Raw genomic sequence first — 23,596 nt, 5'->3', positions numbered from 1 at the left:
AAGCTGATGCATTATAAAAGCAGCTATCATCTAATCCGATCCAACCATTTGCCAGTAATCGATATAATTAAAACGCTGTTTTTCTATTTTATACATGTATCAATTGATTAACATTGTGTTGCATGTATTTTGTACCTATTTTTATGAGTTAAAATTAAAACCTTTAAATTATATTTTATAATTGTAGAATGAACTATGTAGGGTGTGTTGGCGGTCTCAGGACAGTTGCGAGAGCTAAGGTTTCCTAAATAAGGAAACCATGTAACCGGCCGGTTTCCTAATCATGGACCCCGCATAATCCTGCAATTGCAGAATCAGCAGAGTGAGCCGCGGCTCGCTGGAAGCTGAGCTGTCCTTCCACCTGCAGAAGGGCTCCCTGCTTAGCCTGTGGAAACCTGCACCTACTTCTGTCCTCTGGATAAACTCTTTTTCTATCTTGCTCGTCTACAGACAGCAGCTGTCACAGCTACAGAAATGAGTTAAGTGGGCCCAGTTTGTGCATGTGTAATCTTCCACAACCATTTTAAACTGGATACTGTGTTTTCTGCTGTAACTGTAAATTTTTAACTGCGAGTATTCTTAGAAAGCCATCACTTCACGCTTTCAATTAAATTATGACTCTCAGTATGTCTGAGGCCTAGTCATACTTTAAGACTTTCCGCACTATAAAATTTGAAATGACTTACGCAGTTTGTAATAAAAGTGATGACTCTATCTTCTTTCAGGAAGAACTCAAAACTATTCCTGTCTACCTTGAAGGAACAAGTGACTACAGTTGTGCTGGTTTTGAGCCTCTGTTAGTGAAATACTGCACTGCCAAACATTTTCTTCTGCACTTTACTGGTAAGTGTACATAATTTTGGGGTAGCTGTCACCCCTGCCTCACCCACCGCGTACCCCTTGGCAGCACCTGCTTCTAGAAAAGTCTCTAAAGATGCCTGAATTTTTGCTCGTGGAGTTCCCCCACTGCCTTTGGGTGTGCTCCAGGGCATTTGCAAGCTCTGTGTTTGAGAGCAGCTCAGCAGCCACCTCATGGGAACACACTCTGTGTGGAATATCTGTGAGATTGGGCTGTGAAATACCCAACGGCAACCGAGTAACCCAAATGCAGCAAGGTGGGTTATCAAAAGCTTATCTGCAGCATGGCAGGGTCCAGGAGCCCAGCCACCGCCGTGCCATATTATGTGTGGAGCGAGCGCAGCCCCTTCTTGAGGAGCTCCCAGCCTGAGCACCAGGCAAGAGACAACAGATGGGAGAGACAGATGGGAGAGAGCAGGGAAACAATGAGATAAATGAGCAAAAACTAAGTTGAAACTTTAGCAGTCGGTTCCAAAATTATTAATTTTACTAATCATCTCAGCTGATGTAACCCTGCGGCAGGACGCCGCTCCTCTTCCAAGGGCCTTAATACCTACAATTACAACACATGTCGCAACCCAGCAGGGTTACGTTTTAGGCAGAGTGGGAGTCAGGCGGGCAAGAAGTAAAAAGCCTGGGGGGGGGAGTGCGGTTATTGGAAAAAATCCAGCCAGGGAAGGCGGGGGGGGGGGGGGGAATGTCACGGGCGCCCGCCCTGAGGGGGGCTCGGGCCGGGGCTCGCGCAGCCGCCGTGCCCGGGGAGCCGTTGGCCGTTGGCGAGCGCGCGGCGGGGGCTGAGGTAAGGGCGGGCCGGGGGGGGCGCCCCGCGGGGCCGCCCTGAGGCGGCGCCATCCCGGGGCGGCCCTCGGGGAGCGGCGGGCGCCTGAGGGAAAGCGAAAGCAAAAGGGCGGGGGCGAGGGGAGGCGGCGAAGGGCCGGGAAGGCGAAGAGGCAAGGCAGGGGGCGGGCGGGGGCTCCCCGCCGCGGGGCTCTGCTCGGCGGGGCCGGGCTCGCTCCTCCCCTCGGCGCCGAGGCGGAGCGGGGCGGCGGCTCCGCGCCCCCATGGCCCTGGCGGCGGGGCAGCGGGCGCGGTAGCCGGGCTGCGGCTGCCTCGGAGCTGCCCAGGGAGGGCGGGCTGGACATGAGCCTCGCCGCCGGGCTCCGAGCGGCGGCCGGCGACTGAGCGAGCGACAAAGAAGTTTCTCCGGCGGCGGCGGCAGCGGCGCTCCCTCATGCACGCCCCCGGCCGCCCGCCCTGGGGCGCTGCCCGGCCGGCGGCCGGCGCCGAGCGGGCCATGGAGCCCCGAGCGGGGCTGCACGGCAGCCCGGAGCTGAGCCTGGCCCCGCGGCTGAGCGTCGGGGAGCTGCGCTCCCTCTTCGAGGCTCGCTGCGCCGCCGTGGCCGCCGCCGCCGCCCGGCAGCTGCCCGACCCGGCCAAGAGGGGCTGCCGGCCCCCCAACGGGGTGCTGCCGCCCGTCATCCCCCGCCTCACCGTCACCCCCGAGGAGGGCGAGGAGGCGCAGGGCAGCCCCAAGGCGCCGCCGTCGCACGCGGAGAGCGGCTGGCTGAGGACGGACAGCTCGCTGCACCTGCAGTCCCGCCGCCTTTCCACCTCCTCGCTCTCCTCCACGGGCTCCTCGTCCCTCCTCGAGGACTCCGAGGACGACGTGCTGAGCGACACGGAGGGCAGGAGCCAGGGCATCGTGCACCTGGAGCACGGCGAGGAGCACAACCAGGTAGGGACGCCGACCCGCCGGGGGGCTCTGTAGCTGGGAACAACGGCGGCGGCAGCACGCACCGGAAAAAAAGAAAGAAAAGAAAGAAAGAAAAACTCGAGAAAAGGCTTCTGAACCGCGCTCTGCGTGCGGGGCTTGCCCACGAGTGCCGGCTGCCTGGGGGTCGCCAGGCAGACCCCCATTGCAATGAGGCTTGTGCCTCAGCTGGGGTGAAACTGCTGTTTGCTCGTCCACACAAACTGCGGGAAACTTCTGTCTTGAGCTGGTAGCAGTGCACTGCACCATGCAGCTTGCTGCTCTTATTTTTAAAATGCTTTTGTGCGTTGGCCCTTCTAAAACCTCCTCAGGTGTGTTGTATTTCCTGTGAAACTGTGCTTGCTGTCCCAAGAATTCTTGGGGGCGTTGTTTTGCTCGTGGGTAGGGTGGTTTTTTTTTGTGGTTTTTTTTTTTTTTTTTTTTTCTTAGTTCCCCCAGTCTATTTTGTTAGATCTTCAAAATAACATTTTTTCCAGGCATTTACCAGCAGGTATTTCTTTTTTGTCTCTTCCAATCCTGGAGTCTGTGGCTGTCAGTTTTTGAGCTGCTTCTTGCTGTGAGCATGACAGGAGATGGGGAGGAGCTTGGAATGGGTAGAATGCATGCTTTTGTCCATTCTGGCAGTAACACATTCTTCTCAGTAAATCCCCTCTGTAATTTGGCAGCTTTCATCCGTGAAGTGAGCTTTTAAAGGCATCTACTTAGCTGTTTTTTTTTGTGATCATTAACATATATCTGCCTGACTCCCTGTAATGTGTTCCTTGGGGTTTTGTAAATGAAATACATTGCTTTAGCAAATTCCCCCTCCTACATTTATTGAGAACATAACTTAAATTGTTGTTCTGCTGCCAACTCATTGGCACTGAATTGTTTTCAAGCAGAACATATGTTTTGAAAGAAATATGTATAAGCAAGAAGTAATGCTAGTTGTAGGTGATACCTCCAGCTGGACTTTTCTCAGGGTAATTGTGGGTTTACTACTTTAGAGGACACATAGTACAGAAGCTAAAATGCTGTGCGCAATATTGGTTTTGTTTGCATCAACTTGTGGCCTGGTTTGGGGGAAAAAAGTTTTGTACTTTGTTATATTGCGTTCCAAGAAGCCTGTAATAATACTACTTAATTTGTACTTTCTATCCTGAGATAGAAAGTGGTATATAGAGGGAAGCAATCACTACTCTCACTGTTTTCCTTTCTTTTCTGAACTATGTGCTGTGCAAGTGGAGATTTTGTGAAAGTAGCAGAAGAATAGAAATTGAAGATGGAAAAGGGCTGTTGGATCCTTTGACTCAACATCCCTGCTGTTGCAGTGGGCGAGTGGGTGGGATAATGAACTCTGTGGAGGTAAAGCTGTGAGGCGTATGCGTGGTAAGTAGGGAACAAGAATTTACTGATAACATTAGCAATGCAGAGAACTTTGGGATGGCATTGTAGCTCCTGTTCCCAGACAAGTTAGCACAAAGCAAAAACTATTCTTCAGGTGAGAAACCGTGCTGCCTTCAATGTTTTGCTTTTGCACCTTGGAGTACATTGATATTGTATGCAATATTGAATCTGAAGTTATTTATTAGAACTGTTTCTTTCCCTCCAGTCTGACCTGTGTAAGTGGATGTGAAAAACATCACTTTCTTTTACATTTTAGGAAGTTTCTAGGCACTGTGCAAAGTCGATAAAGGCTCTGTTCACCTTTTAATTACAAGAAAAAGAAATAAAAAAAAAAACACAAAGCTTTACAAATGATTTATACACAAATAAGAATACATGTAGTCACATTATGAAAGTTTTCAACTCTGAGAGAACATCCTATTCATTTAGGTGCACGGGGAGAACTTTGGGCATTGAGAACTTCAATAGTATTATGAGAATTCAATCTTTTTATAAAGCTTTTTGCAGGTTTCCCAAATTCTGTGCAGCTTTGGTATTCTTCAATGTTTCATTAATTAAGTAGGTACTCACTCACCTGGTAAAATGTTTTCAGCAGTCAAGTTAACTTCCCACACCTGTGGGTGGCTGGGATAAGCTGTCCACCAGGTGCCTGCGTTTTGCTGGCCGTTAGTTATCTCATTGCCACTTGTGCAGCAAGGTGGCAAGCCAGAGCTGGGGCTTGTATCTAGGACTCTAAAATGGCAGCACTAAGCATCAACAAGTTATGACATTGCCTAATAAATAAAATGAGCCAGATCTTTCATCTGCTTGGTGCATGCTTGTGTAGTTCATCCCTCCTTTCCTTGCTGCATTACCCACAGAGAGCTTGGATCCTGGGAACCTGTACTTTTCCCTTTGGCACTGTGTGCTGCCCTCCATCTCAAGTGACTGCCCCCGGGCTCGTTGGTACCTGGAGGTGACCAGGACAGGCTTGTTCTTTTGGTACTGGGCAATACTCTGATACTAGCCAGCCCCAGTTGTCCAGTCTTTACAGATGCTGTTTCTTTACTGAAACATAGCATGCCAAGCAGAAGTGTGAGCCTTGAATCTCTGTGGGTTCAACTTTACAGGATGTTATCTTTTCTGCTAATTAATCTTGAGGCAGGATGAGTAGGTCCCTGTGGTGTGAATGGAAGGCTTTAGGCTCAAGGCAGACATGTACATATGAAAATAACTAGAAATTTTAGGATAACTTGAGGAATATTTTTGTATTTTGAAGGTAGTATTTAGAGGTAAACATGCATGTTTGATTCATATTTATTGGTTTAGCGTGCGTATTTTAGAAAACGAAGGTTCATTTTCAGAGCGGAACACAGACATTAGAGATTTTCTGTATGAAATTGAAATCAGAAGTGGAACGAACTTGGTGTTCCCTAATTCATGGGAAATTGTTGCATTTTGAAGCTTCTCTTGTATTAGAATTTCCTCAGACTTTTCTTTGGAAACGTTAGGATTATGGAGCCTGGTACCTCACAACTAAGCTCTGACCAGGGCTCACAGGACTGCTGGACTGTCAAGCCTACCAGGCTCCCCAGTGCCTAGCAGGAACCTTGGAAACTTGCCCAGGTCTTCCACTGTGGGAGCAGAAGTTCTGATAGTGTTCCTGTTATCAGGGCTTCAAGGCTGCCATCTGCAGACGCAGGAACTTGAGACCTAAGCTGAGGAAGGCCCTCCCAGGCTGCTCAGCTAGAGGCCTCTCTCATTGACCTAGAGGTCAAAACCCAGTTGGGTCTTCAAAAGCTTGCACTTCCCCTGTGGGCCCAAGTGAAACACAGAAGACTGCGGAGCTGTCACTGCACACAGGGCTTGCTGCCCAGGAGCCACCAGGCCTTAAATGCTGCGGCAGTAAGCCTCGCGGTGCTGTGCCCGCTGTGCGCCTTGGAAAACTGCTCTGCCTGGCAGCGCGCTGGGCCGGCAGGCGGTTGTTCAGTTAAATGATTCATGGAGCCTTCTGGCGTGGACGAGTTGGCACATCGTGGCAGCATTAAATTGTGTTTTGTTGCTGAGCGCGGTACGTGGGTATGTCCCTGGAGTGCTGGGGCCCTTACTGAGGTAGCGAAGCCTTGGGGTTGGTGGCTGATAGTTGTGGTATAGCTCCAGCCTGGAGCTGCAGGGACAAAGCACTGTTTGCGTCTAGGCAGGCACACAGCTGAGAGAAAGTTGGTGGGTAAGCGTTTCACTTCTTCATCACAAATTCCATGCTTTGTTTTGTGATAATTCATAGCAGCTTTGGAAACTGAGCTGCCCTGGCTCTCCCGGAGGAAGGCCCCTCCGACAACCAACAGCTAGAAGTGTGAGAGAAGCCTGATCTGCTGCTACCCTGTGAGCTGAACTTGTACTTCTGTGGAAACCAGTTGCTTGTGTTGGTGTACGTGTAATTTGTAACATCATATCCGGAGCTTCACAAATCTTGGTGGTTAACTTAAAAAATATTGGTTATTTTTTTAAGTAACAAATCAATGGGACAGATTTTACCCTATGACAAGAGTTCACGTTCCTGCCTTTTCTTGTGTTTAGATGGGAAGTGTGCTTTTTCTGCCGCTGCTTCACACCATCTGGAAAGTGTATATACGCAGTTGAATCTGTCAGTGAAAGCCCCCTTGGTCCATTTATAGTAATGGAGAGAGTGCAAGAGATGTATTTTTGTCTTCATTATGTGAGCGAGCAATTTTAAGAACTATGCAAGTCTGGTTAGCGCCTTCTTTGCTGGGACAGAGAGACTTTAAAAAGTGGTTTTCATAGAGGATAAACAGCATGATAATGTACAGCAGCCTCTTGTCCCCTTGATTTGGAGAATATTTATTTGGCATGTTTCTATCTAGTAAATAACATACTCATTCTCATAACTGTGACCCGTCGTTGCAAATTCCTAGATCAGTAACCATGAGAACGGCTGACAGCTCGCTGGAGAAAAAGCAGTTCAGTTCTTGCACGCAATGATACCAGTCCAGAAACTTTGGGGGATAGCCATTAGGAATGCTTCTTTGCTTTTACCTATCTTCTTGCTATTATTCTTCGTAACACCAAGCACCTTAAAATGGACAAACATATAGACACATTCGCATAATAAATATGGCCTGAAAGTTTCAAGTATTTCAGCTCAGGGGTGGATTATGTAAGCTAATGCAGTGGAATAGGATTGTTATTTTTAAATGAAGAATGGGAATGAAGGGATGACATAAGTAAGACTGTTAATGGGTTTTTAGCCCACTTTCAAAGGAAAGAAAGCTTGTGTAATCACTCTATCAATTTAATTTTAACAACTTCAGTAGATTTCAGCCAAATCTGACAGTGGGATAGGCATCCCAAAGTTTTCTTCAAAAGGTCTTTAAAATTTCACAAAAATCAGTCTCTGGGAGGGGGAGATGAAGTCCCAGGCAAGTTCACACCTTTTCTTCTTGGGGGAGAAGGTGAAGCATGAGTTCAGCAGGGGGCTTCTGTTTCACTTGTTAACCAGTGAATTGACCTGTGCATGCTGGCCAGGTGATCTGTGCTTACAGGCTGCAGCAGGTAATTAGTGCCTCTTGTCCTGAGGGTAATCACGAGAAAGTATGGGAGGGCCCACACAATGCTGTGGGCTGGTGAGGTTAGGAAATGTAGAAAACACAAGGGCAGCTGAGGGATCAGGATGAAAAGGTAAGGGAATTGTGGGGAGATATGGAAACGTGAGAGGGATGGAAAGGTTCCTGGCACAAGTCTATAAGGAAGGGACAGTGACAATTTGTTGTTAATTTGAGAAGTGTGCAGGACTGTAGGATACAAGTCCAGCACAGACCAGGACTTGTCGTTGCTGCTTGTGGATCAGCTGCTTTTAATAGAATATCTTTTTGTGTGTGTTTTTTTTTTTTTTTTAAAAGCTGACTTAGAATGATATCATTCTTACTGAAATGTTCCTGTTATACACTGAACAAACACGAGGTGAACAGCAGTAGGTGTTTCCATGTCACTCAGTTACTGGGTCACAACTCTGAATTGGGAGCATTCTCCTAATTTGAGGATGGCTTGTTCACCACTGTACACTCAGCTGGTGGAGCGTATCCAAACACCAGCAGTGTCACTTTTAGCAGTGACTGTTTATTAGTAATGTGGCCTCTCATCAAGAAGGAAATGAGCTAGGTCTTAGTCAAGTTAGTTGTGAGAGAGGCAATTAGCTAAATGTCTTATCAGATAAGACTTTCTCACCCTCGATACATTTGAAATAATGACTTACAGGTTACAAGATTGTTCTCTCTTGAATCAAGTCCCCTCTGATACTTGTCATTTTTCATATCTTAAGTGACATGTTGCTTGGGCGTACAGTTTAAAATTGGAAGAGCTGTATTAGATTATTTTTTTTTGTTATGGACCTGTTGGATTAAGTATACTGTAGAAGTTTCTCCTTTCTCTGTATGTGCTCTTCTACTGTTGAAACCTCCTTGCAGTGCTTACTGCACCTGGAAAGCAGGAAAGGAAGTAATGATGACTCCTCATCATCAGGTGATGTGCTTGTATTTAAAGAGGGCACACTTAAGCAGATTTTTCCCAGGCTATCGTCAGCTCAGCAGAGTTGAAGATTTATTTGTGAAAACCCATGCCAACCTGAAAAGGGATAAGGGTAGGAGCTGGGGCAATAGTTGGGGAATTTAGCATGTCTATGTATGTTTTTGGATTCTGTCATTCTTAACCTGTTAGAATTGTTTGATGAAGCTGAACTCTTTATTTATTGAACAGGTGATAAATGCAACAGGTATCACAGACAAAAAAAAAAACCCTCTCAACTCGCATCTAACGTTTATTATAAATAGAATGCGTTAAAGTGAATCAGTTTTATTAAATTGTCATGGTGTGGTGCAGTTCAATACAGCTAATGTTTCTGGAAGCTAAGAATGCACGTTATATTTATGCATAGTAGATTGTTTAGGAGTGACTGAGAGAAGAACTGAGGTTCATCAGACACCTCATTTTGTGGTGATTATCTATAAATTGAGATAGCAGAAAAGGTAATAATACTATTCTCGCAAGCAAAAAGTGATCTCATATACAGCACCAGTAGAATCACTGTCTCTCTTCTACTTCCTCTGTCAGTGTCGTTTTTTTGCAGAGAAAGCTGAAGCTGAAGCAGAAAGAATCGACTTGTCAGTCCTTGTTAATTTGGATCTTGCATGGTGTAGGTTTAGATTTTGTTTTTAAAGTGCTCCTCTAAGCCTTTTCTACTAACAGAGTTTCTTCTAAAACTCTCATGAGTTAGGTGTGATGGCATTGTCTGTCCATAGCGTAGCACACCTTGGGGAAGACTGCATAAAAAAAAGTAGAAGTTGTACAGAATTAAGTGATGCAGACTAAAATCAGTAGGGAAAGCACTGGGAAGGAGGAGAGGTGACCCGTTCACCTGGCATCAGACTAGCAAACACAGTGGCGTATTGTTTCCAGTGCCTAACTGATTCTTTTCTGTCAGTAACGGAGAGTGCTTTGGGGGATAGCACATAACAGTGTTCTGTTGTTTTTACATCTATAAACTGAATTTCCCCCAAGGAATGAAATTTTCCGTTCTGAAACATGAAGCAGCAAGACCGAGAGTAGAGAAACCCATGCTGCACCTATCAGGCCTGGCTACAGTTGCCTGTTGCCAAACTTTCCATTCCCTGGGAAGATTGGGATGAAATTAGCCAGACCAATTGGCAGCTCATTTGAAGCAATGTCACAGACCTGGCACAATCCATATTCGGAGCCTGGGACAGAATCTCCACGCCAGTTGGTGACTGTAGGAAGCATGACACAGATGCTGCTTTGTGGGAGCTTGGCTTTAACCCAGAATCCAGGAACACTCCTTATCTACAGGCTGAAATATCCAAGTAAGGTGGCGCAGTGAATGCAAACTCCTTAAGCTGTTTACCCGAGCCCACTGATACCACCTTTATTTCACTCACGTTCAGCTTTAATCTGCTTCCTCGGCCTTCATCATCCATACTTGAACCACTGTGATAACAGAGGCATGGTCAGTGGAGATAAAGACTGGGGATAGACGTGTGGTGTGTCTGTGTGTAACTGGCACTGCAGTCTGTATGAATCATCGGTCCACCTGAGGATTTACCTGCTGGACAGGAAGCGGGGATGTAGCAGAACTGTGTGAGTAAGAAAGTCTTAGCTCACTTGTGCTGAGTGGTGTGTCAAAGGAGAATGCAAACTACTGTAGTGCTGATATGTCTTTCATGTGATAACTGGTATCTCCTGCTAAATTATATCGAATGTTCATAGAAAGAAAATGTTTTTGTTTTCTAGTGTTGGTAAGAAATCACAATTCATCATTGGTAAAGCTGCTTCTGTTCTCTGGTCTCTGCCACGTCCTGGCATAAAATGACCCAGCCTTAGCTGTAGCTGCCTTTGTTACTCTGAGCTACAGCAGAAAACACAGCTTTCTGTCTTAGCTCTTTTTCAAGCAGCTCCATATAGCTGAGAACACTGCAGTGGTTCCTCAGTCATGTTCAGTGTGGACAGCATGTTGTACCTGTGCTCTACTTTATGCTTGCTGCCAGTGGTGGAGTGCTGAATCAAATGTGGGTTTCTAGTTCTCCTCTTTGAGGTGCCTGAGCACCTCAAAGTCTATGCAGGGCACAAAAGTGATTGATGGAGCTCAGCAGTGAAGAGTGCAGTCAGCCACCCCACTCTTCAGACACACTGGAGCTTGAGCAGGCTCAGTTGTGCACAAGGCAGCTGTGTCCAAGGCTTGCCCAATACCAGGGGGCCATCTCACAAAGATCCTCTCCAAGCACAGCCCTGCTGCAAGAGCCCAGGGCTCAAGCACAAGCACATGAAACGCAGCAGTCATCTCCAGCGCTCTGTGCAGCGCGCATTTCAGAAAGGAAGTGAGGATGAAACACTACTGTCACATGCCAGCACCTTCCACTATTCAAAGACGTTCAGATGCAGGATTACATTTGCACTGGAACCTTAATGTTTTGTAAATGCAAAATTGAATACTCAAAAATTATTATTATTTTTTTAAGGAATTTATCCTCTTCATGTCAACTCTGTATAATTTGTTGTACATTGATGGATAAGTCTTTAACTACAGAACAACATACAGTAGTTACCATTCATTCAGTGTAAATGCACTATTCCCAACTCTACAAAAAGCATTTTAAAAATTTTTGTCCTCATTGTAAGCAAAAACTGCCATTTTTACTTCATTTATTGGAAATCTACTGGAAAAGCAGTTAATGAGTTTGTGTGGTACTTTACCACATTACTCCATCACTGCAGTAACAGAGTGCTTTTGAAATTTTAATGAATTTATTTTCACAATCTGTTACGCAAGCTACTTTAGTCATATCTTTTGGGGGAAAACACTGGAGAAAATATTGTTAATGTGAAAAGCGTCCACTAATTTTGAAAGCCTAGTTTCAGTTGTTTTTTTCTGCTAATACCTAGCACTATATACACTGCTGTTTCACAGTGCTGACCAGTGTTGTAGAGGAGCTCTCATTAACTTTTGTTGCAGGCACAAACATCCAGTTTTTCTGCTAATAAGACCCATAGTCTCGAGTTGGGCAATGGAGAAATACGGTTAGTGATTATGGTGAAAGTCTGCATAAATAACCTGCCTAGTCTCTTACAGGGGCACTGTAAAGCGAGCAGTTCTCCTGATAGGCATTCAGCTATGTTAAATCAGGAAGTTGGTCTTTCTGTCCTGTGATCTTCTGCCTGACTTGTTGCATACCTATCTGTGAAGAAACTGAAATCCTGTAACATGTGGCTTCACTGTGCAACCATAGCTTGTCCTTTGAGTCGTGCTGAGATATAGAAGAGCTGCTTAAAAAGAGAGTCATACATTGTGTGCATCAGGAACTGTACCTGCTTGTAACTAAAGACTGCAGGATGTTGTTATGCCCAGACTGCAGTCACTTTAATTCTTCTATTTCATATACCTGTTCCTGTCCTGTAGCTACCATAACTGTTTATCTCCCTCATCTTCAAAGTTTTGCTCTCAGCTAGCTCATGTTTGAATCCTGTAGCGACCTGCCACAGTGTCTGCCCATAAGCTAGGTCACTTGAAGGCATGAGAGGATGACTCCTCGTGCTACATGTTCAGTGAATCTCTGAAGATTTTTGGCAGAGGTGATGATTTTCAGACCATCTGAATATGCTTGAGTAGTGGAAGGCACTGGCACGTGACAGTTTCATCCTCACTTCCTTTCTGAAATGCGCGCTGCACAGAGCGCTGGAGATGACTGCTGCGTTTCATGTGCTTGTGCTTGAGCCCTGGGCTCTTGCAGCAGGGCTGTGCTTGGAGAGGATCTTTGTGAGATGGCCCCCTGGTATTGGGCAAGCCTTGGACACAGCTGCCTTGTGCACAACTGAGCCTGCTCAAGCTCCAGTGTGTCTGAAGAGTGGGGTGGCTGACTGCACTCTTCACTGCTGAGCTCCATCAATCCTTTGTGTGTGCTGTGCCCACAACCTTCTCAGAATGTAACTTGTACAGTTTCGTGTCTACTGCAAATGAAGCTGAGTTTCTTACAGTTTCACAAATTCAGTCAGGTTAACTTTGGCTTTTCCCATGGCTTGTTCCTGCTTTGAATGCTTTCTTCCTGCTAGACTTCAGGCTCCTGCCTCAAAATTAAAGGATAAAAGGATTTTCAGAGGATTCGTCAGAGATTTTGTAGTGTGATTTTCAAATAGTATCATTTTCTAGCCTTGGAAACAGTTGAACTCTTTGTTGGAAATGTTCAGTCTGAAGCAAAAAAAATAATGTTGCCCTTCTTTGATGTGAATAACTTAGAGCAATTCTCAGCAGAATGAGACATGCAGAAGCAGAGAGACTACTTGTACATTGCTGCTGTACTGGCTGTACAGGAAATCTGGGGTTTGAGACCCTGATCTTCTGAAAGAGGCAGAGCTAGAGTAAGAGTTAAAAGGTGGTCTCTGTGCGCTTCTCCTTCTCTGTATGGTTACATGCATGATGCAGTGACAGGATAAAATCTGTGTGAACAGCGTTCGTGCATGCAGATTGGCTGTTTATTATCTCTTTGTGGGGTTTGAGTGGGTTGTTGGCTAAGTGCGCTTGACCTGAATGTTCTAATCACGATAAGCTCTGCTTGCTGTGGGCTCCTTCCTCAGCCTTTCTCACCCATGCGAGTTCTGCAGGAACAGCAACACCATCTCCAGAAAGGGTCAGCTTTGTTCAGAGGAGAATGTAATCTGAGGAAACTGGAAACCTTCCTACGCTCCAGCTTTCACTTCTCATAGCGCAAAATGCTGAGTGTTGGAATTTTGGGCTGATAATTGAGTATAGTTTGTATTGTCTCGCTCTGTGGAGTTCAGATAAGGAACTTCATTGCCTTCCTTGTCCTTGTTTCAGGCCAGATCGTACCGTTCTGATGAAGGTCCTGTAAGAGGGGATTAAGGCGGGGATTCCTGACTTCTAGGTGCTTTTGCCTATCACTTGCTTGTGATGCCACCGTGACTCTCAAAGACTCTCAGTAGGAAATTTATTAAGCCATATTTTAAGTACATTGGGAAGAACTATCTCTGGAGTTCTTTGCTGTGATCTGCATGGATTTCAGTACTCATCAGGCCCCTCTAGCACTTTCATAGTTTGTTTTCCAAAAGTTCAGAGCAAGACCAGAGAGAACATGTGACTGACTTGCTTCAGCAATGAGATCAGGGAGGGAGGAAGTCCTGTGCTATCATCTCACAGCACTGTGCTTGTTCGTTAGTATGCCAGCGGTCTACAAATGCTTTTCCAGCAGTAGGAATGGCTGACGTCCCAACCATGGTCTCTCATTCCAAATGTAAAACTGTAATGACAGTAAAATTAATGATGTTTTTTCCACTTCTGTTCATCCATGGGGATTTTCTGCATTATCTCTAGAAATGCGTCTTCTCCCAGTGCCATAAGTCTGTCTTGATCTCAGTCCTCTGACTGTGTAGATGGCAGTCCTGTCGGAGACGAAGGATGGCTGTGGAACGAATGTAGCACAGACGCCAATTCTTTTTATGTTGCATTCCTCAAGAAAAACAGCAGACAGGGCAAAAAAATCAGACTGCTTGTGAAGTAAGTTTTTCTGCATGGTCTGTCCCCATGCACACTACAAGCAATAAAGCACAAGCAAATTATATTTCAAATGTTGTTCGTCTTGTCGTTGTCTGCTGAGCCCTGGTGTACTGATGTTGGTCACTTTTGGGTTCTGCTGTCTATGTCCAATCTGGCACAGAAGCTGCTGCTGGTTCCATATTTCAGGAGGCTGGTGTAGGTGGTTGTGCAAGATGGAGGAGTATGGCTTGCAGTTCTGTTGCTAGGATCCAACAGCATGAAATTCTTAAGCTCATGGGTTGGTTTTTGTCTCTTTTACTGTAAGGTAAAAGTTTTGGTAGATAAATGGTCTATGTATAAGCTACACCCTGTTTATTTTTAGTTGGGTTAGCTTCTTAATAATTGGCAATTGATGTTTGTGCTTCTAAAGAAGGTGGGATCTCCAGGATCTTGATTGTAAATGCGTTTGTTTACCTTCAGGGCAGAGGAAACACACTCTGTACAACACACTGACTATTGTTCAGACACCCACAACTCTTCAGGATGGCAGATGCCTTATTTCAGTCTTAGTTGAGTCACTCCTGCTTATGTAAGGGCTGAATTTGACTCTCTTTCTTAAGGCTACGTTATGGAAATGAAAACTTTAAATAATCCCTTTTCTGCTGGGACTACCTGCTTCTGATATGGAGGAGGAATTCAACTTGCCTTGTGCTACTCCATTACCAGAAATTCTTTTTTGATCCTGCAGCTTTGCTCAAGGTGAAGTCATCCTCTTCCCCAGATTCCTTACGTAGCTCCCAGTGACTTGAGGCAGTAAGAGTTCTGCTAATCTAAGGTTTGCTCCAAAAACAAACAACTATCTTGTGACCCAGAAGGCCCACTTGCTCCTCTGAGGAAGGTGGAGGCTCCCCATTTTCATCTAATTCTGTGTTTCTGCATCATTGTCACGTTCTGCTTGCGGGCTCCCATGTCATCAGGGACAATGGCCTCACTTGTGTTCTCATGCACACCCAAATACAAGTGTGTGTTTTTTGTTTGTTTGCTTAAAAAAAGTATTAAAATAAAATCCTTTCAACACAGTGGTTTGGAATAATCTCACAGTTACAATGTTAAAGCTCAGAGTTATTAAAGTGGTTGCTGAAGGATGTGGCTTTCCCCTAGGTAAATACCACACCCCGCTAAATAACAGTGCCCTATCGCCTGTTGACACTTGCATTCCATTCCAAAGGGTGGGCCTTATTTGAACAGTGGAGTCTGCGATAGGCGAAGCAGTAACTGTTTATGCTGCTTTAGAGGAAAATGGAAGTGTGGGTTTGGAGGCGACAAAGGAGGAGAGGAAAGGCAGAGTACTGGACTTTGTCTTGTGATAGATTAGAAGAGCAGATGGTAAACTGTTACCAGTGCGTCTGATCTGTTTTTTACATGACGTATTTTTAGACTCTAATATTGCTTTTCACTTAACACTGTACAGCTTCTTGAGTACTTGCATGTCTTACTTGAGTGCCTATAATGTAATTTACAAGCACTAATTACTTAAATTGTTCAGCAGTGTTCTGAAATATAGCTGTTGGCGCCTGCAGTGGCAAGAACTGGAGCAGGGAAAGGGCTTGTGTCTGCAGCAAGATCCTATACTGAAACGGTGGAGTTTCCTCAGTTCTTCTGCAAATAAAAAAATAAAAAATAAATGCTCGTCAGTAACATCCTATGTATGTGCATGCATATGAGTTCAGAAACTTGCTTTGCAGACAGGTCTTGATGTGAGAGGTGTAATGTTTTTGTAGTGAATGCTTCAGTACTTCTTAGGACACGGATCTAAAGCACAGAAAAGGATCAGGTAGCTTTATTCATGACTCTGTAGAATATCAATATCTTGTGACCACTGATGAACCTTCTTGGTGCCTGTGACTAAGGACTCCTTTTGGAGTGCTGCAGCTCACTGGCACTGGGATCAGCTCAGTTCTATCTTGGTGGCAGGTGACCCCTGTGAGTTACAGGTATTTGTCAAGTTTGAGAACAGCCTTCAACAAGGGAAACTGACTGATAGCCCTCTTCGGATATCTCACTGGAACGTCTTATTTTTGTTGCAAATTAAAGCCACTTGCATCCTTTCCAGTAGATAAGGAGAATAATTGACTGTCCTTGTGCTTTCTTTTCTTTCCGACAGGGAAAAAAATGTATTATGGCACAATAGTCTTGCTTTGTAGGGTTAGAACCTGTAAGTATCACTCATACCTTTAAGGCAGAATCTCAAAGGTATGTGGGATACAGCTTCTGTGTCCCATATGTGAGGATATACGATGGTGTGGTAACCTCTCAAGAAGTGTTCACTAACCCAAGCTGCTAGGGATAGGAAGAGAGGAATCTTTGACCAGTTAATAGAAGACAGTTTTGCAATTTCTGTCTGATAGCAGTGGTTTGTGACTGGTGTGTTAGTGGCAAATGGGGAAGTATAATAAAGGATGTCTTTTTCTCTATCTGTTCAGACTAGAGATTCTCCTGTGGCCACTGAATCACTGGGGTGATAAACTGGTAGTAAGCTTAGGCTGGCAGGCTGGAGCTGCGTGTCTAGGTTACAGCCTGCACCACCATAGCAAATAAGATGAAGTGCACGCTCAGCTTCCTTCCCAAGTGCCTGGAGCTCACTCAGGGGAGATTAGCTCCTTGAAGTTATTTCCTGGCATGTTGCCGGAACGTAGTCTTACTTGATGTTACGCAGAAACCACACCTGATTGAAAGGGGTTGGCACTACTCGTAGTACATTGGGATTTGAGGTCATACGCAGTTCAGAAATGACACTTCTGTGGCTTGACAAATTGTGCTCGTGTCTTAGGCTGGACATCTTTTTTGGCCTATGTATGGAGAAGTGTGAATGTGTTCGTGTTTTAAGTATTCTAAGCAGGATGAATGTTTGGGAACTGGTAATTGTGTCCTCCCTGGTAGGATGTTAGGCTCATTTTCTTTCATTTAAAGAGTGTGGTCGTTCTAGATGTCCCTGTCTCATGACTGCTGATGTCAATCAGTGACCCACAACAAGCAGGGGATTAACAGAGGATGGTCAAAGATCTCTAAAATTGCCAAACTGGCATAGAAGATTTCTGAGAACTTAAGCTGCAGTTGTTTTGGAGGTTAAGAAAGATTTTCCTTCTGCTATGCCATCTGCTGAAGTGATGTTTGATTTACCACAAAATGGTTCTGGGTGATGGACAGCCTAGATAATTTTCAAATGCCTGTGCTTTGAAAGTACGTCAATTTTCCTATAGTGAGGAACTTTCCATGTACTTTCTGGATAACAACACTTCAGTTTCCATTGAGACCGGTGTCAGGCAGAGTGTCTCTAGTTCAGTTTCCCTGAGCTCAGCAGGACTGAGTGGCAGAACGCCGTCCTGTCAGGGAACCAGCATCTTTCTGAGCAAGGCACAAGCTGTCCAGGTGGAGATGATGGGCCTGTTAATGCCTGCTGCCAACAGTGGACGCTTGAGTGTCCCTCAAAACATCATTTGTTGGCTTATTAAGATAAAACCTGACTTTCAGTTATAACTGTACTGTCCCTTACAACATCAACTTTTACAGAATCTCTGAATGAAAAAGTGAATGAAACCCTTGTGACAGTGCTGCTTCAAAGCCATCTAATTCATTGACCGTTTTGCCTTTTGGCCTGGGAATGACACAGATGGTAAATATTTTACTACTTAATGATGAGAAGCAAAATGCTGGTGTTGATTCCTACAGAGCCGTCAGCTTGGTGCTGTTGGTAGAATGACAAGCAATGCTTTTACGTCGTTGCGCTTCGTTCGCCCTCTGCTTTGGAGAGGTGCTCCAGAACCCAGCTGTGAAGTGGGATCTTGTGCTGCCAGCATTTCAGCAGTCTGATACTCACCAGTGGTTTCTCTTTCCTTCGCTTCTTCCTCAGCCCAGAGATAGCAAATATCAAACTTACCAGGTATCCTAAAGGGCAGTGAGCCAACGAACGTTTGTGTCTCACTGCATAAAGCATGGCGAGGCATGACAGAGGAGAAAATACAGGAACCTGAGGCTTCTGTCTTGCAGCTTTGTTTCTGCTTATTGCATTAAGTGTTTCTCATGAGTGAAGGATCAGCCCAGCCCGTCTTGCCTGCGGTACAAACAGGAAACGAAAACCTTGCAGTCAGAGGATACACCTGCCAAAGGCTGGCTGAGCAGCTGCGGCCCTCACCCATGGCTGAGTGCAGCGCCGGAAGCGTGGAGGGCTAAGTGCGGGCTGAGCGCCGTTTCTTCGCAGAGCTATGGGGGCTGGATGGTGGAAGAGACAGAGGGAGAGATGAAGGTGTAGTCACAGTGTGCCTGGCAGCCTGATAAGAAGCGCTTATCAGGAAGTTGCTCACGTAGCGTGTGAACTGCCGTTCTTCTGGAAGAGCGTGCGTTCTGCCTCGCTGTTGATCATCAGTCCCCTGGGTCCAGCTGGCACCCTGCTGCAGGAAGATCAGCAGGTCCTATCAGCAGATACCAGGGTGGTCAAGGCTCCCAAGGAGCCTGGCACATGGAGGCTGCTCGGTGATTTCCTTGATCGAGGGCAGAGTTAGGCTGTTTGTGTTCCTTGAGTGGCAGCTGACAGCGTTTGAAGTCACGCAGCTGCCCTGGCGGAAGGCCAGTTGCAGTGATTTGGACAAATTATCAATTGATGTTGGTTGGCACAGGGCCTCTCTCAGTCTGAAGAATGAGTGGTGGTGTTGCACATCAGCTTGGGCACAGACTTCTCAAAGCGGATACTTGTATCTGTGCTGGGCTATCTGGTGGTGCTGCACCTCATCCTGGAGCAACATTTTGTTTCCAGGCCTAAATACCTTTTTGTCTGGTGATGAATGATTGCATGGGGGAATGCTGTGCAGAGTAGTGCTTATTGCGTGGGGAATCTGTTCACTGCCCAGTGACAGAAGATGAAATGTGGTAATAGAGGGGCTAAGTCATTTGCTGTAAGAGCCTCACCCTGTTTTGGGAGCTAAATAAAGTGTTGCACTCAAACTTAGCTATAATGGGTTGTGTGAGTGTTTGCTTAATGCGCTCCTGTCTGGGCTTGCTTGGGGAGATTCTTCTTGTTGACTTGCTCTTTCACCTCCCACCCATTGAGAGCTCAATTCGTGATTCATGTCTGATTCAGCCAAGTGAGTAGTACACTTGGCAGCAAGGAACTCCTTAGTTTAAGGATTCCAGAAATCTTTAATAAGGGGCAAAAGCACAGAAACTGGCTGCTGAAAACAACACAAATGCCTTATGTGACGGAACCAGGTTTGTGATTTGTGGTGCTTTTGTTTTAGTTGTTATGGACAAATCCTTCACCTTGCGTCCCTACACAGAGCCTGTGTGGATATTGAAGCTGTGTTTCTTCCAACAAGTAAGGGAAAAATTAATCAATTCTCAATTTCTCCATTGCAGTATGATGTCTTGTTAGGTCTAAGTTTTTCATCAAGTGCCAAATAATCCTAAGCTTAGGAGTTCTTATGGTTTGGACAACAACAGCAAAGTAATGGAATTTTGAAAGACTGCGATGAAAAGCTTTTAGTAAATGCTTTAGATGGTTTTAAAGAATGCACGTAGGTGTATATATATGCCTGTACACGGTATTAAAAGAGCAAGGAAAATTATTAGTTTATTATATTAGGCATAAAAGTATGCATTGCTCCAGGATCTGAATCTAACCAAGTCAGCTGCCTGCCTCTTTCAGGTCTGCAAAAACTACGGTAAGCCTTCCCATGAAAGAGCTCAAAACCAGACTCCTTCAGCAGGCAAGTGCTGTGGCATGATAACTGGAATGATACCATGGTGCTCAGCAACTCTCACTATTTATTTTATTTTTTTTTAGTATATATTAAATGACTCAGATCACCAAATCTCTCCATGAAATGAAACTATATGGTTGGCTGTCCCAGAGCCTCACGCTGCTGAAACAGTGAAGCCCCTCGTAACCTTTGAAGCTGGTGGCTATGAAGCAGCACCTGTGGAAGACCTGTTGGTTTGCAGGGAATTATGCTGTTACTGACTTGTCTTGGTAGTATAATGTGATTCATTGTGGAAGTGTGATCTTTTATACGTTATTCTTATAGTACTGTAGTTATTGATTACATTCCCAGGGAATCGTATCTAATTGAAGGGTAATTGAATTATGCTAGTAATTGCTTTGGTTGTGGTCTGCTCAGAATTTCTTATGGAAGCATTTTATGGCGGCTGCAGTGAGGCAGATGGAAAGCATGGTTTTGTTCAGGCTAGCTTTAGTTCAGCGATGTAATAGGGTTAGTAGCTTTGGACCTGTTTGAAGTTACTTGTATGTGTGGGTCCAATATGTCAGGTCAAAGTCAATCCAAGTAGTGATAAACAATACTGAAAATAATGAACAAATCATAACATATTAATTTCATTTTCCAAATTAGATTAAATAATTGAGTGAAACAGCATAAAGAATTAAGAAAACAAACTAGTTTTCAAGCTGATTTATTTCAGTTTTAATAAACTAAGGGAAGTAAAACAGTTAAGGATTTTGTGGATAATTAACTCAGAGTTTTAAAAACTTCAGAACATTTTATTGAGTTTTTAAGTAAATGTACATACTATAAAATGTAGAACTGAAAGTCATGAACTGTAAAACATACACAGAGTTTAGAGGGAACAAATATTAACAGAGGAGTTTGCAGGATTAAACTCTACCATATGTTGACATTGCCTACGAGAACTTCATGTAATCTTACGAACTTTGTGAGGATTTATTATATCACTAAGAAATAAAAAAGGGGGTGCTACTGTGTGACTGAGGATGGAAGAAGTAAGAGATGAAGAAAATCACAGAAAAAAAGTGAGCCACAGAGGAGCGAATAGTACGGTACACGGATAATACGGAACTGGCACCCCATGTAGCAGCACTTCCTTTAGCCTGGGGCCCGCTCTAGAAGGTAGTTTCAGCTACTCCTGATGCGTTCTCAGGTGTTATTTTTCCAGTCACTACTGTTAGGGTTACTCTGTCCTCTAAGAGGCCAACACCCACCATCTTCTCACATGCTTGCTTACAGAAATACTTTGAAACACGTGTAATAACTTTCTGATAGCTATAGTTTTTTATACTCCTCATAGTCCCTGTGGAGGAACTTTGTTCCTTCTAGGAGTTGGTGAGACACTGAGTAGGCAGTGGCAACCAGCAATACAGATCGAATTTCAGCCCCCATGTCCCAGAGCTGCAGAATTTAGCCTAAATGATGCAAAGACTTTAAGAGAACAGTAGATTATGATGACTGACAATTAAGTATTCTTTCTTTAAGGCCTTTTAAGGAAAAAAAATATTACAAATTTCTCACTATCCTTTTGTTTCTTCCTGTCATAATAGTTCTCTGTAGTCTTGCGTAGGCTTTGTACTAGCACAGAGATAAAAGACAACAGCATCTTGGATAAAGAAACTACTGAAATTGTCCTGGAAAAAGGATCCAGGGGTCACCGTTAACTATTGTATAGCAGAATTTCCATGAGAATTCAATGGTGCAGGCAAGAAACTACCCTTCCACAATGCTGATAAGGGGAAAAATGAACTTTTTTAGGGCATTAATAACTTGTTATTTAGGTATACTTTTGTCTTAACTCAATATAGTTTCAAGTATACGTGCTAGTATTATTAGAACTGACCGTTCTTTTTTTCCCCCTGAAGAAAAAGGTTTTGTTATCCCCTCTCCCATCCCCCCCAGCTCGTTTAGATGTACTTGGAATTTGTAATAATTTTAGTTGCTTAATTTGGACTCTGTTCTGCAGATTCCTAAATTACGTTACCTGCTTGTCAGTGCTTGCCTGAGGGTAGTTATGTGTATTATTTGTTCACGAAACTGAGATCTTTGTTTCTGTTTTTCCTTTTAGTTAAGGGAGAGATTTTATTTTTCCTCTCAAACAACGGAGGAAGGTTCAGGTCCTGTCCCCTGTTGCCCTGAGGCATGAGAGTAGATCTCTTCTCCCTGGGGGATGTAGTATATGCTCAGTGAGAGATTGCAGTTGTTCTATGCAGCCCTTAGAACAGCAACAACTAAGAACAAAACCACATAAAATCAGGAATACCCTCAGTGGTCTCCAAATGCCTATTCATGAGTTTGGCTGTTAGGATGCTATAGCCCTTGTCCTGAAATAGTGTGAGGGTTTCAGGAAGATTAATTCTTGTGCACAGTGAATGCTGAGCCAAAACCCCCCAGAGCAGAAGAAAGTGCTCCTGGTGAGTGCAGTGGGTTTTGCTCAGCCGTGTCCTACTGGTGCATCGAGGCAGGATCATGCTTCTGCACGCCAGTAGCGTAGGAAGTTGTGCTCTCATCATGAGAACAGACCTGGAGGAGGCTGCACACCCAGGAACCGGTGGCTCTCAGTTGCTGCTCATCTTTCCTGCTCCTTAGTAGGATAACCATCATGGCAACCCCTACCAGTACTGAGGGTTGAATAAGCTGGAGATACCTCATTTGCCCAGCATCTTGTTCATGCATGTCAGTAACATGCAACACCATGTCTACCACACCCGCTGCATGGAAATACGATTTTCTTCAGTGCTCTGCTTCAAATTCAAAAGAGTAATCCTGATAACATACTAGTGGCAGATTCCAAGCCGCAATCCTCTGAATGCCTTGTGGCTCTGCTGCAGGAACTGGTTCTTCCATTCTGTTCCACTGGGTTTTTACTCTTTCACTGCCTAGACGCTGATCTGGCATCACAGCCTGTCACACACCCCTTGGCAGAAAGCTAGCTTTTGTCGTCTTCGGCATCCCACACCTCCTAGTGCTCAGGGAGATAGATACATGTAATGTGTCAGCTGCAGTTCACATCCAGTAATTTATGCGCTTAATCTACCAATGTTAATGTTTCTCGGGTTTGCCTTTTGGAGTGGCTTTCTTTTTGCTATTGGAAAATTCTTGAGTCTATTGATCTTAAGAGGCATATAAAACAACATCAGCGATGTCAGCGGTGTCTGATTCTGGCAATTCTGATACAGAGATATCTGAACTTGCTCTGTGTGTATATAAATAGCATAAAACACTGAATGGGAATCTGGAAGAAAGGGCTGAGAGAAACCCAGGGAGAGCAAAAGACTGAGGAAGACGGAGCAAGAATCTAGGAGAAAGGGGGCCTGAGGGAAATCTGGACTGCAAATACACACGGGCAATGGCATTAGTCCTATTTGCCATGGCAGCATGAAGCAGTGATTTGAAAAGCACATAATACCACTGCTAACAAAGAGGAAAAGATCTTGCTTTAGAAATAGATGTGAGAAAGATTCCTCCCACAGCAGGCGCACAAAGTTTTCATCTTCCCACTCACACCAGTGCTCCAACAGCATGCAGCCCTGTTTGCATCCTGGCAATTTGCATCCTGAGCTGGTTGAGGTTGGGGACTGAAAGATGCAGCAAGGCAGAGTGCGTCTGCTGAACCCCTGTCCATGGCAGTGTGCTCCACTGGGTGGGTCTGGAAGTGATTCTTTCATCCTAGCTTGAGCCTTGCGCTTTCCCTGTCTTAGGGGAAGAATGTTTGGGAAGAGATTTCAAAAAAAAAAT

At 44.9% G+C, this 23,596-nt stretch overlaps 1 protein-coding gene across 1 annotated transcript in view; it reads left to right on the top strand.

Moving 5' to 3' along the window:
* Positions 1 to 1,857: 1,857 nt before the first annotated feature.
* ITPKA (inositol-trisphosphate 3-kinase A) overlaps positions 1,858 to 23,596 on the top strand; it is a 39,185-nt gene continuing 17,446 nt past the window's right edge. Inside the window, exon 1 of the mRNA XM_084520533.1 lies at positions 1,858 to 2,593. Coding sequence (XP_084376659.1) covers positions 2,090 to 2,593 — 504 coding nt within the window. The 5' untranslated portion in view covers positions 1,858 to 2,089. The remainder of the gene's footprint in view (positions 2,594 to 23,596) is intronic.

This window comes from Aythya ferina, assembly GCF_964211825.1.
Source record: "Aythya ferina genome assembly, chromosome: 5".
Taxonomy (NCBI): domain Eukaryota; kingdom Metazoa; phylum Chordata; class Aves; order Anseriformes; family Anatidae; genus Aythya; species Aythya ferina.
The sequence above is the reverse complement of the archived record's forward strand: the minus strand, read 5'-3'. Positions and strand labels throughout refer to the sequence as shown.